Source organism: Monodon monoceros, unplaced genomic scaffold (assembly GCF_005190385.1).
Source record: "Monodon monoceros isolate NGI ecotype Baffin Bay Population unplaced genomic scaffold, NGI_Narwhal_1 Super_Scaffold_12, whole genome shotgun sequence".
Taxonomy (NCBI): Eukaryota; Metazoa; Chordata; class Mammalia; order Artiodactyla; family Monodontidae; genus Monodon; species Monodon monoceros.
This window is the reverse complement of record NW_021703768.1, coordinates 107,648,649-107,662,466: the sequence shown is the minus strand read 5'-3', so window position 1 is coordinate 107,662,466 and position 13,818 is coordinate 107,648,649. Positions and strand designations below refer to the sequence as shown.

Below are 13,818 nucleotides of genomic sequence, written 5' to 3'. Positions count from 1 at the left end.
TCTGCCTGCTGATGCAGGGGACGTGGGTTCATGCCCCAGTCCGGGAGGATCCCACATGCCGCGGAGCGGCTAGGCCCGTAAGCCATGGCTGCTGAGCCTGTGCGTCCGGAGCCTGTGCTCCGCCACGGGAGAGGCCACAACAGTGAGAGGCCCACGTACCGCAAAAAAAATAAATAAATAAAGTAGAGCATAAATAAGAAACACAAACACAAAATAAGCTGACAATAAAAATCCTATAAAACATTAATTTAAATCAATGTAAAAAATGTTAAACTAGCTGATGAAAATACCAAAAAATGGTTACATTGGTTTAAACAGAAAAATATAAAATCTAGCAATTGCTCTTCTCTAGTAAACATACCCATCTATCCATACCCATATTTGTATTTATGTTTTATTTGGAAAGGTTGAAGATAAAGATGTGACAAATATTAGCCAGGATAATGGTTTTAATGCCAGAGAAAACAGATTTTAAGACACAAGTCATAAAAAATGCAGAAAAGAAAAACAGATCAACAGATGAAAAACCATAAATATGTATGCACCTATAATATAATTCAACATTATATAAGGTAATAGCTGACAGAAATACAGGGAAAAATAAATAAATCAGTAGTTTGAGTGGGATATTTTAACACGTCTGTCAGTTACTAATGGATCAATCAAACCAAATAAGCAAACAGATATTTTGAATAATAATATACTTCATCTATAGTGACAGATAATGAACTTCAAAAACCACACATTCTTCAGCTGAAGACCTAAATAGACATTTCTCCAAAGAAGATATACAGATGGCCAACAGGCACATGAAAAGATGCTTAATAGCTAATTAGTAGAGAAATGCAAATCAAAACTACAACGAGGTATCACCTCACACCGGTCAGAATGGCCATCATCAAAAAGTCTACAAATAATAAATGGTGGAAAGGGTGTGGAGAAAAAGGAACCCTCTTACACTGTTGGTGAGAATGTAACTTGGTGTAGCCACTATGGAAAACAGTATGGAGGTTCCTTAAAAAACTAAAAATAGAGTTACCATATGATCCAGAAATCCCATTCCTGGGCATATATCCAGAAAAAACTCTAATTTGAAAAGTTACATGCACCCCAATGTTCATAGCAGTACTATTTACAATAGCCAGGATATGGAAGCAACCTGAATATCAATTGACAGATGACTGGATGTAGAAGATGTGGTGTGTGTATGTGTGTGCGTGCATGTGCGTATATATACATATATATATGATGGAATATTATTCAGCCATAAAAAAGAATGAAATAATGTCATTTGTGGCAACATGGATGGACCTACAGATTATCATACTAAGTGAAGTAAGTCAGACAGAGAAAGATAAATATATGATATCACTTATATGTGGAATCTAAAAAAATGATACAAATGAACTTATTTACAAAACAGAAAGAGACTCACAGATATAGAAAACAAACTTATGTTTACCAAAGGGGAAAGAGGGGAAGGGATAAATCGGGAGTTTGGGTTTAATGGATACACACTACTCCATATGAAATAGAGAAACAACAAGGACCTACTGTATAGCGCAGGGAACTATATTCAGTATCTTGTAATAACTATAATGGAAAGGAATCTGAAAAAGAATATATATATATATATATATATACATACACACACAAAAAAAACCAAAACAAATACAGCACAACTTAATTGGAGAACTTGATGGATTCAACCACTTCAAAATTTTAAAATGACATTGTATAAAAAGTTAACACACAATGACATACTTTAAGGAAGTGTCACCTAGAATATAGAAAGAACTCCTGCAAATCAGCAAGAAAAACAGAAAGTTTAAAAAATGGGCAAAATGTAAATAGGCAATTTACAAAGATAGAGATAAAATAAATAAATAAAAGATAAAAAAAATAAAAGCCCACGTCAATAAGAAGGCGTGAAAAAAAATTAGTCCTAAGGAAAAAAATTAAGGAGCTAGATTATCTAGACAAATAATGTGCCATCAAACTCATGTACTCACATACTGTGTAGGACTAAAGCTCAAAGAATAGGATGAAGCTTTGATTAGATGGCAAAACAGGCAGATTCAATTCCTGGTAGCTTTAACCCACCATAACTTTATTGATCTTATAGGAAGAAAGGACAATAAAAATCTTCAACTTCACCAATCTTAACAACATGATTTATCAATGATACTGTATTAGTTGCCCAAACAACTACTTTCCATCAAGGGATATTTCATGCTTTTTTAGTCCTAACTCCTATTGCCTCTGGAATTTCACAATGCCAAATCACAGAGACTCAATCTTCTAGAATTCTTCATAAGGTACTCATTTCAATACCAGCGTGTTCATTAGATCAAATGAGAGATTTTAGAAGTCCTACATACTTTGATATATTAAGTCGATATAAGAGAAATGTAAAACTGGAACTTTACGTGGTACTTTCACTTTAAGTCATCATATGATTCAATTACACTAGAAAGTTTTCGATACAATATAATATGTATGCAACTCACATTGTGCCTAGTCCAAAACCAAAGGCAGAACCTTAAGTTTCCTGGAGGTCTTCATTTTTTTTTTTTTTTTTTTTTAAGCAAACTTCCTTCTCATTCAAATAATGTAACTCTCAAGCAGCCACTTCTTATTGGTTCTAAGGAAACATCCATACCTCTGTATTCTTAGCCAGGCTAAGTAATTTTAGGCAGCTATTAAGATAACTTGATGCAGTTGTAGCTGGCTCAGCCACAAGATGCTAGATGGCCTAGAGGCACCAAATGCTTAGGACTCAGGAATAAGGTCATCCGAGAAGTTAGCATATTCATACAGAAGAGTGAGCAATTATTGCTGAGGGTCGAGATGTTTCACAAACATCTCTACAGCTATGCCTTTAAACATGTTGCAGATGTAAGCTGCTATCCTAAGGGTAAATTTATATCATTAATTAGATCAGCATGTACATAATGTTGGAGTCCCTAGTGCTTGTATATAACTATTTGTCAGTAAGAATGAAAGAGCAATATCTAATTCAAATACTATGGGCCAACTACCATTGTCTCATATTGTACCAGAAACACACACGTTGAAAAGTTGCTGCAAATCCTTACTCCATGTAGCTCAACACTTACGTATAACTGAATGGAGATATAAGATGGACATACGGATGCCTGATTAACTCATGTGTAAGCTATGAAACATAAGCTACATACCCTTATAGGTTGTTATTTATGGAGCCATTGAATTAATATTTTAGATGGTTATCTTCATATTTTCTGGACATATTATATATCTAAGAATCAACTATTTCTATGAGTAAAATTTTAGAGTTATTATTCCATCATTCAGTTGATTCACTTTTTAATTTAACAAATACTTATTGAGCACTCTTTTAGGTGCCAGAGGTACAGTGATAAAAAGGACTGACAACTCTTTTGATGTTATGGAGCTTGCCTTCTAGGAGGTTCGTTTTGTATAAAGTCTAGATGACAGACTGGTAGATATGGCGACTTCACGTGTATCCCCTTGAAAGTGTACATGAGTGGCTTAACGTGCTGAACTATTCTATCTTCTACACTTATAACTACTTCCCCTTATATTTTTAATTTCTACTTCCTTACCCTCAGGTGTTCAGGGATGTCAAGAAAGCATCAAGTAATAGTGTTCCAAACCCAGCGGGAAAAACATAGCAATTGCATATTCTCAGACTTCATTTTACTCCCCTTGTCTTCAGCTTTTGGAATTTCTAATCATTTCCACTTTGAAAAATGTCTTCACTTAGCCTCCAAGATCTTACTTTCTCTTGGTTCGATTCCTACCAATAGACTTCTTCAAAGTTTTAATTGTTGCTTCCTCCTTATTTTCCTAACCTCTAAATATTGTAGTGATTAAGTTCTCACTCTTCGAATTTTTCCTCTTCTAACTCATTTCCTAGTGTCATCATTTAATATCGTGTCTTCAGTATCTCCTACTTGTTGAGGACTTCCAGATAGATATCTATTCTGGACCTGCAAACATCTCTAGTTGGATGTCCAATGGACATCTTAAACTTAAAATATGAACCTAACTCCATGCCAGTGCATTTGCTTTCTGTTTCTTCTTGCTACATTTTTCCCAAGATAAATGCATGGCTGGCTACCTAACTTCCTTCAGATTTCTAAACAAATGTCACTTGCTTTAGGAAGCCTTCCCAGATCATCCTGTATAAAATAGCACCATTCCTACCCTCCCATCCCTGGTTGTATTCCCTGTCTTTGTTACCTGAATTTATACTTCTCCAAAACACTTATTACTAACTGACATATCATATATGTATGTACTTATTGTCTGTTTCCCCAGCTAAAATTAAGCTCCATGAAGCTGGGGGTTACTTCCTACTGTGTTATTAGTACACAGAACAGCACCTGGAAAGTAGCTGGAACTCAATAAATATTTATCAAATCAGTGATTGAATTTTTAAATAATCTCTTCTGTGGCTCTATCTACATACTTATCTACCTACCTACCTACCTACCTAATTTCTATGCTTTGCATGTAAGCTGCACTGATTTGGGGTGGAAATGATGATTTTTCAAGGGTGGTATCAGAATGCTGTTTTGGATTTTAGAATGAAAGAAGTCCAGCCTCTTAGCCCTAAGAGACTTCGAAAGATAACATAGCTCTATTTCTTGTTCTATAGAGTGTGGCTTAGAAAGAAAAAGAGTTTTGACTAAGGTTACACAACTAATGAGAGGCAGAACCACTGTTAGAGCCCAGGCTTCATGCCTTTCCAGCCAGTGCTCTCCAACCAAACCCCTATTAGGAGGCATTGCTTCTCCTTGACTGCCCACAGCGGCCCAATCCTTTCTGGCATTATTTTAAAAGTGTCCTTAATGAAGATTACACACAGATAGAACTAGAGAAAAATCTGGTTTTATGAATAAAAATGTCACATATAGATAATTTCAGGGGAAAAAAGGAGAACATTTCTGGATACTTAAGACCTAAAACTTAATTCTGTTTGTGCAAAATGCCTAGTTTAAAACAAGGCAACATCCTAGGATATTAAGAAACGGATTTAATATCCCCTAACAAATAGTTATACTTTCAGAGGTGAGGAAAAAAATCCATGCAGGTAGGTTAGTGAGAAACAACCATATAAATAGAGCAAATAGCCTAAAAAAGTTTAAAAAATCAATTAAAATATTTCTTGACCCTGATGGTGTAGGTGCTGTAAGGGATAAAGCAAATTCAGTCTAAACACAGGATTTGATCTAAGGTTTTTCCCACACAAAGACACAAAGTAAAGAAGTTTGAATTCCATAAGAAGCAGTAGAGCATAGTGGTTACATATACTCTATTCTTTGGATTTGCATCTAACACTCCCTCTGCATAGATGTAATAACTTAATTGTGTTATTTAACTTCTACAGGCCTCAAACTGTTGATCTGTAAAACAGGACTAAATATCAACTATGGCATATAATTGTTATAAGAATCAAAATAGGTCATAAATCTAAATGATTTACACCCTGTGGCATCCATTTTAGAGTTCAAAATATTGTGGAATGGTACTAGTAAAATTTAACTAACTGCAATATATAATTTAAAATAATTTCTAAAATTTTTAAAAATAGTATTTATGAAAAATGATCTAAAATTTACCAAAATCACTTTTGTAGTTGATCATTTGCTGAGTTTTTCTAACACTTGGGGTACTTCATAAAATATGAACAATTTTCATTGATCAAGTCTATCAATTTTCTGTACTACATGAACTGAAACCATCTCCTATGCAATAGTATGATAGTAATCATAGGCAGCCTACTCTGTTTTCCAAAACATGATAATTTCAGCATGTAGATGTGTTTACCTACAAAACCAAACTTGTGGACCTCAAAACGTTCATTTTACCATGACGATTTAAGAAAGAAGATTGTGACCCAATTTTTGATTGTCTAAAGTCCTTGGAGATGAGAGTAGATTGAACAAGATTGGTAGATGAGATCAGAGAGGTATTAGGACAGATAATACAAAGTCAACCTGGCTACTGCTGTAATTATCACACCCAATGCTAAGCTCCAAGGATCCATTGGTCTGCCACATGTGAACCCTTGGGTGTCCAGTCACAATCACACACCTATATCAGTTCCTCTTGAGGTCTAATATTGCCAGATGAGTATGACAGTCTATACATTCTTTCACATGTCACATTTAATGGAACTCCAACTTCTTCATACATTCACTTATTTTAATCTTAAGTCAAATATTCACTGAGTGCCTACCATGTGCTAGCCATTGGACTAGGTGCTGGAGAAACACTCTGCCCTCCTGGAGCTTACACACTAGGGTGGGAAATTAATAAGAGGAAAGTAACAAACAAGTGAATAACTCCTTTGATAAGAACAACGAAGCAGAGAGAGCATATGTCATAATGCTGTATAACCTTTTCCTTATAATGAATTTTAATTATTCTGCCAGTAATCCAAGACAGCATTATCTTCAACAAAGCCAAACTCCTTTGAGGCAATCACAGAACTTAGGTACAGTGAAACACAGCTCTCAATTCACTCTAAGCATGATTATCAGTTGAAGCCTGCAATACAAAGTGTGCGTGAGTATGTGTATTGGAAAGAGGTAGGAAGAAATGGGCAGCTAGGGGATGAGCTTCAGGAAGACAGAAGAAAAGAAAAAAGGAAGGGTAAATAGAACTAAATTCTTACATCAATTATCAAGGTCATTTTGCTCAATCTTTCAGATTTTAGATTTTTCTAGAATGGGACAATTGGCCTCTCAGAGTAACTAGTGACTGAATACTAATATAAAGACACTGCTTAGTTCACCATCAGACGTTTACCCTTTTCCTTTAGTTTAACTATTTAGAAATGTACTCTCTAATTTTTATTCCTATAGAACATATTTTTAACAATTTATTTTCAGAGTTAAAAGATATAATCCTTCCTCCAAAATTACATGTTCATATATCATTTTTATGACATTTTCACCCGGTTACCTACCACGTAAGCAAGTAAGAGATTTAAAACAAAAGCAGTGAACTGGCATAATGCAAAAACTTTTCTGACTTCAGTGCCATTTTTGAAGTAGAAATTCTTGGGTCATTCCTTCCTGGCTTTAATTAAATACCGACACCTATTTCTAATCACTTTCAAAATGTTAGGGGGAAAATGCAGAAACCTTTTCTTAGAAAATCCTTCTTTCCAATACTGGGATGCTTTGAAGCCACAAACTCTAAAATAAAGTCATCTTCCCCTCTCCCAATCAATACTTCTAAATAATGGATGTGAACATACACTTAAAAAAAATCCTACCTGGATACAACTCTTACCTGCATCTCTTGACAAAAGGAAGCCAATGGCCCAAAGAGAATCTGACATTGCTCGTCAGCAGTGTATGTCATCTCTGGCAACTTGGAGGGAACCATCACGGAATTGACACTCTGGGGATTTGTCTGTAGCAAGCAGTTACTGGCCTTTGACCTGGCGATATGCAGATATGTGTAACATTTTGAGTTAAACGCAAAAAGTTGTTATAATTAGTTAACACAGCAACAGGAAACATTTCGATACTACTAAAATATGTTCTTACTTTTATTTATAAGCTCTTCTATTGAATGCTCATAGAAATTATCCCATGTATGAGAATCATTTGTTTATAATTATTACGATAAACCTAATAATAAAAAAAGTTCAGATTAACAGGACTTTTTGTTTTTAAAGATCTTTCATATGGATTAACTCAGCTAATCTACATAACACTGTGAGGTGGTTATTATTTTACATATTTATAAGATGAAGAAGCTCAGAGAGTAACTTGTCCAAAAGTAATGTATGAAGGTAAGAAATCAACTATATTCTGGGATTTAAGGAATCTATGGAAAGCATTCTCAAGTGACTATTAATAGTGTGAATATTTTTCTACTTGACATTGTACTACAACTTCCATTTATGGGGTAAAATTTAATTTTATCATAGTTCTGATTCATGAGAAGACAACTACACAAAATCCTGCACTCATTAGGGCCTACTGAGGGGCTACTGTTGCAGTGACAGAGAGAATGCCCAGACTCTACTGCACATATTTCTGGAAAGAGTTATAGTAATGTAATAAATATATTTTAGTAGATTTTAATATTCATTTGACAAAAAATTAGCTTGACAATTTAAATGGTATGGAAAAATAAATTTGTGTAGTGAATTTAGCTAGTTAGATGTTCCTATATTTCTTACTTAGACTTTTGGATACTTTAAGCATCTCTCACTCACTAATTGGGACTTTACATAACATCTACTGGTACCGTTTCATCTTCCCCTTCTATTACTGAAGGAAAAAGTAAAGAACAGGGCTTTAACATGAAAATTAGAACAGTAATACTTTTTTTCATTTCCTTTTCCAACCAGGCAGAAGCTACGTATTACCAAAGTTGAAGGTTGAAAAGAGGAGAATCAAGGACTATTATAATGGTGAAAACTATGCATTGACATTAATGAAAAAAGATTCAGAGTGCAGAACTACCACAGTGGAAAGGTGGAGCTTTTGTTAAAGAGGTTCTTTATAACAACAGATATAGAAGGATGAACAATGAAAATGTTTCCACTAAGAAATTTTGAAGAGGCAATTAAATATTATGAAAGATTTTTTATCATTATAATAACTTTCAACCTTACAAATCACCTTGCCCATCCTCTTGTTTGAAAGTGTGGAAACTAAGAAACAAGTGGGTTAAATAATATGTCCCAGTTCACACCATGAGTCAGTGGAGAACCAGGAGTGGATCCCAGCACCTTGATTCCTAATCTGGTGGCTGTCCGCCTCTGCCACACCACCCTCCCAGGTTGGTAGAGGAAGCAGGCACACATACACATTCATGACACAGCAACAGCTAGTGACCTCAGTACCTTAGAAATCTTTCCAAATCTTCCTTGCTACATCGGGACCACGAGACATCACCGAGATTTTGTCCTTTAATCCATTCACCAGACATGATATGAAGACCATCAGCACATGATGGGTGGTCATTGTCATGATTAATCCCCATGCTGATTTGGAATATAAAATTTAAAAATTACATTAGATAGATATTTTTAACCTGTTATTATACTTGCAATTAAACAACAGCTAAATAATTAAAATAATGGGAGAGAAATTTGTTTTTATTTTTTATTGAAGTAGAGTTGAATCACAATGTTGTGTTAATTACTGCTGTACAGCAAAGTGACTCAGTTATATATATACACATTCATTTTCATATTCTTTTCCATTATGGTTTATCACAGGATATGGAATACAGTTCCCTCTGCTCTACAGTAGGACCTTGTTGTTTATCCATTCTATATATAACAGTTTGCATCTGCTAACCCCAAACTCCCACACCCTCCCTTCCCCTTGGCAACCACTGGTCTATTCGGAGAGAAATTAGTTTTTTGTTTTTTTTTTTTTTAATTTTTTTTTGATGTGGACCATTTTTAAAGTCTTTATTGAATTTGTTATAATATTGCTTCTATTTTATGTTTTGGATTTTGGCCACGAGGCATGTGGGATCTTAGCTCCCTAACCAGGGATCAAACCCACACTCCCTGCATTGGAAGGTGAAGTCTTAACCACTGGACTGCCAGGGAAGTCCCGAGAAATTAGTTTTAAAGGTCAACATAACATTAGATTTCAGACTGATTTATTTTTAAAATTTTATGGTCTATATTAAAGGTCAATGTTTTCACTTAGTAAAAAACATTCTCCCAATCAATCTAGTAAATAACATGCTTAGTTCACCTGTATCAAAATGATCTATAGATATATTTTTGACATAGTAGCAGGTATGAAGCACATAGAAGTGGTAAGTTTCTATTCAATCACACTAGATTCTTGCTCTTGCCTAAAGATCCTTTATTCATTCCTTTTATCAAATCCGAAAACACATTAAAGTATTATTTTTCCTCAAGTGCTTCACGAGATAGTCTTCCTCCACTCATCATAAAACACAAACTGTCCCTGGGAAACCTGAACACTCTCGGCCATCTTCATCTTTTCTACTGAATCCTGAATCTGTTGCTCCAAGTTGTAACTCTATTCTAAAACTCTGACTTATCTTCTGATGGACGTATTAGAAGACTGTTAAATTCAGTATGTCTAAAAGCTGCCCTTAATATTTTCTCTTTCAAACCTCTATGTACTCCTGAATTCTTTTTCTCGCTTGTTCTCTTTTGTGTGCCTTTGCTAGCCCAAGAATCTTCAGGTCATCATTTATTCCTTCCTCTCCCAAATTATCACCCAATTATTTACTAATTGTTAGGGGCAAGCCCTGCTAATCTACTTTCTAAATATTTCTTTCAACTGTTATTTCCTTTCAATTCCTTCTGTTACTATTAAAGAGGATTATAAAAATATTTAATCCTGAAAATTACTATGGCATTCTGAGTGGGTTCTGTGCTTCTAATCTTTGGCAACATTCTCCCTTTTCCTCCTGCCCTGCTCCAGTAAGATCTATTTAAAAACACAATCGGGCTGCCTTTCGTCTGCTTTTCCATTACCTATATAGGAATTTCCAGCTCCTTAACATGGTACACAGTTTCTTAATCTTCTTCCAAGCCATTTATTGCATTTCTTTTCAGCAAGAGCAAATGACCTGTAGTTTCCCAAACATTATGTTGTTCCTTATTCTCTTGCATTTTCTCTGTGTCATATACCATAAAAAAGGGGCTTATAAGCTTGAATTAAACAATTCTATGAGGTAGGAACTTTTATAATATCCTTTCTTCTGATGAGAAGTAACTTTCCCAAGGTCACACAACAAGAAAGTGGAAAGTAGTGATGTTTGAATTGAGGAGTCTGGCTCTAGAATCATGTGACTAACCACTGAAGTCCATTCCCTCCCTGACCCTATCCAAAGTGCCTTGCCTTCAACACCTTTCCCTGGATAAATTCTACTTGATCTTCAAGATTCACGTAGATTACTTTCACGAGGTTTTCTTTTACTAAACTCCCACCTCACCTGTACTGTCTCTGTTTTCCCAACACAGGATTCTGTGAACAACATTACTACAGTGTTTTCTACATTGTACTGTATGTTTTTACTCTTGGTTATCTCTACAGTTTCTTGAGGATAGGAACTTACTCATTGCTCTAAGATCCTGGCATATGGGAACCATACTCTATAAATGGTATTTAAATGTTGAACCAAGTCAGCATGTATTGGGATTGGCCAAAAAGTTCGTTCGGGTTTTCTGCAAGAGGTTATGGGAAAATACGAATGAACTTTTTGGGCAACCCAACAGAATCACTTCTATTTCAGTAAAAGTTGCATATAATCTCCTATGAATTCTCATAATGAGGACATTAAAATAACTGTTTGTGAGAGAGTTAATACTGAAGAAGTAGAAAGAGGAAAGCTTGGTTTTGCACATGTTAAGTTTGAGATGATGGCAAGATAGTCCAATGCTCCCTTTTCTCATTGTGTAATGATCTAGATAATAAATAGTCTTTCAGAAAAATTTTGTGAACAGGAATATATATATATGATATTTTAAAATACTAATAAAAGAATATTGTTATAGAAGTTGCTAAAGGAAATTACAACTATACTACCTATATTTTCTCATATGAAAATGAAAATTTTCAAGACTATTGAACTACATTTTTGGTTAAATAAAGATTTAAATCAAAATGGTTAGATTTAATGTTTTTGAAAGAAGAAAATGATATAGATGGAATTAATTAATTTATGAAGAAGAGTAATGAATTAAAAGTTCATTATGTTTGCTAACTTGAAGATTATGGAAATTATATAAATAAAATTTAAAATATACTGTTGAATATCATCCTTCACTTTTAGTGTTACAAAAATTCACCTATATGATACACCATATTTCTCTTTCCTCGTCTAACTAATGTCCTTAAATAGGGTTTGTATCAATACATATTAATAGAATGACTGACAGAGAGAACAGGAAGAAAAATGTTTTCATACTTTGAAGATAAAGAGAAAAAGTAAGACATGATATGGAGTAGGTAGGGGCCAATTCACTTATTGAGGGCTAGAGTGAAAGACGTAGGAGGTAGATTTCAATCATGTATCTCCCCCTTATTCATGTGACCAGAGGCAATTTAAATAATAATAAAGGAATAAATGTGCCTCAGTTTCCTCATCTGTTAAATATACTTTTCTGACTGGTTGTGAAGGTTACCTGAGGATGATATAAAATGCCTGGCACAGTGCCTGCAATATAGCAGGAACCCATAACCTTTTTTTTTTTTTTTTTTTAAACTGGGGCAGTAAATCAGAGAAGTTTTATCCTATCTCTCTAATTTGTCAAAAAAACACAGAGATAACCATCATTAAAGGCAATCTGCTGTATTGGCTGACTTTCATGAAAGTGGGGATTTAAGAAAAGCCAAGTAAATAATAATGGCAAGAAGTTACTTTGTCTGAATGTTAAACTAAAATAAGAAATTGTAAATATGCCACAATCTCCCAGATTGATAAAGACGCCTAATGCACTGACTGTACGGTTCCAATGCCGCCCCTGCCTGCATCACTGTTTCACCTCCCCCAGGGATTCTGGCTGCAGCACACATTGCCGGGTGACCCTGTTATAACAACAGCCACTTGCCATGTGGAACATACTCAACTCTTCCATCTGTGGTGGTGCAGTCTTTCAAACCATACACAAATGCTATTATTTTTGAAAGGCAACTGGTCCTTTTCAGAAATAATAAAACTTCTTAAATAATGTGTCCATTTGAGAGAAGGAGAGGGACTCCTTCCAAGATTTAGCAATTTGGACATTTTCCCAAAGCAGTGTAATGTTATTTTCCAAATTGGGAAGATTACAACTTCTCATGCAGATGATCATCTTCCTTTTGGGATCCTGATTCTCATGTACGAAATTAGCTACAGCCATGGAGAGATCTGGTGATACAAGCATTGTTTACCATTAGTTAAATTTTCCTAAAGCTATTTAACTTGTAACAGAAGTTATCATTAAATTGGGACAGGGCTTTTTTTTTTTATAACCACACATCTGGAACTATCAGGAGACACTGCTTAGTACTGATCCTACAGATTTGAAATAAAACAACTGTGAACCTTTATTTGCGCCAGTCACTATGTTAATCATTTACAATGATGATATCATTTAATCCTCACAATACCCCCAGAATGTTTCTGTTATCGTGACTCCTATCTTACAGATTACGAAGGTGCTGAGGTTAATAGCAGAGCTGTGACTCAGACCCAGGCAGTCTGATGGGTCAAAAGAAGTGAACGTTAAATCACCAAACTATAGATCAAAAGTATCCATTTACATATAAGGTTTATTTTCTGAATAATTTTAAATGTCTCCTCTCTGTTAGCAGAAACACACCTTCACATATACAGTCCCATAACCAAGTCGCATGCACTGCATGGAAAACATTCTCGAAGTAAGACATTAGCAACACCTCTCCTCACACTGTGCAACTGAGCTACATTTTAATAATCTCAGTTTAAATTCACTTTGAGAAAGAGCCTTGGGCAAATAAACTCTCCACTAACATTGTACATGGTTGTCAAGTCAACTGAGAAAATATTTTTATCTTATAAAACTTCTCAACTTGTTTAAAAGTCTCTGCCAGGAAGTTTTGTGATATCCTGGGGAAAGCTGGAGAAGCATTTGGATTTTGAAGATGGTCCCTTTTGATGTTTAAAGAGTCAGAGAAGAGAACATTTATGAATTCACTCACATTTTTTGGATAATTTGGAAAGGATCCAATTTGTCAACAGTCATATTTTAAGAGAGTAAACTTTTTTGTGCTGAATACATTAAACATTTTGTCACAATATCTTATTTTCCACTAAAAG

The 13,818-nt window shown here is 34.8% G+C and overlaps 1 protein-coding gene across 1 annotated transcript in view; it reads right to left on the bottom strand.

Moving 5' to 3' along the window:
- ADAMTS19 (ADAM metallopeptidase with thrombospondin type 1 motif 19) overlaps positions 1–13,818 on the bottom strand; it is a 272,394-nt gene that overhangs the window by 103,901 nt on the left and 154,675 nt on the right. Inside the window, exons 9-10 of the mRNA XM_029216811.1 lie at positions 8,882–9,022; positions 7,312–7,462 (exon numbers count right to left, since the gene is read on the bottom strand). Coding sequence (XP_029072644.1) covers positions 7,312–7,462; positions 8,882–9,022 — 292 coding nt within the window. The remainder of the gene's footprint in view (positions 1–7,311; positions 7,463–8,881; positions 9,023–13,818) is intronic.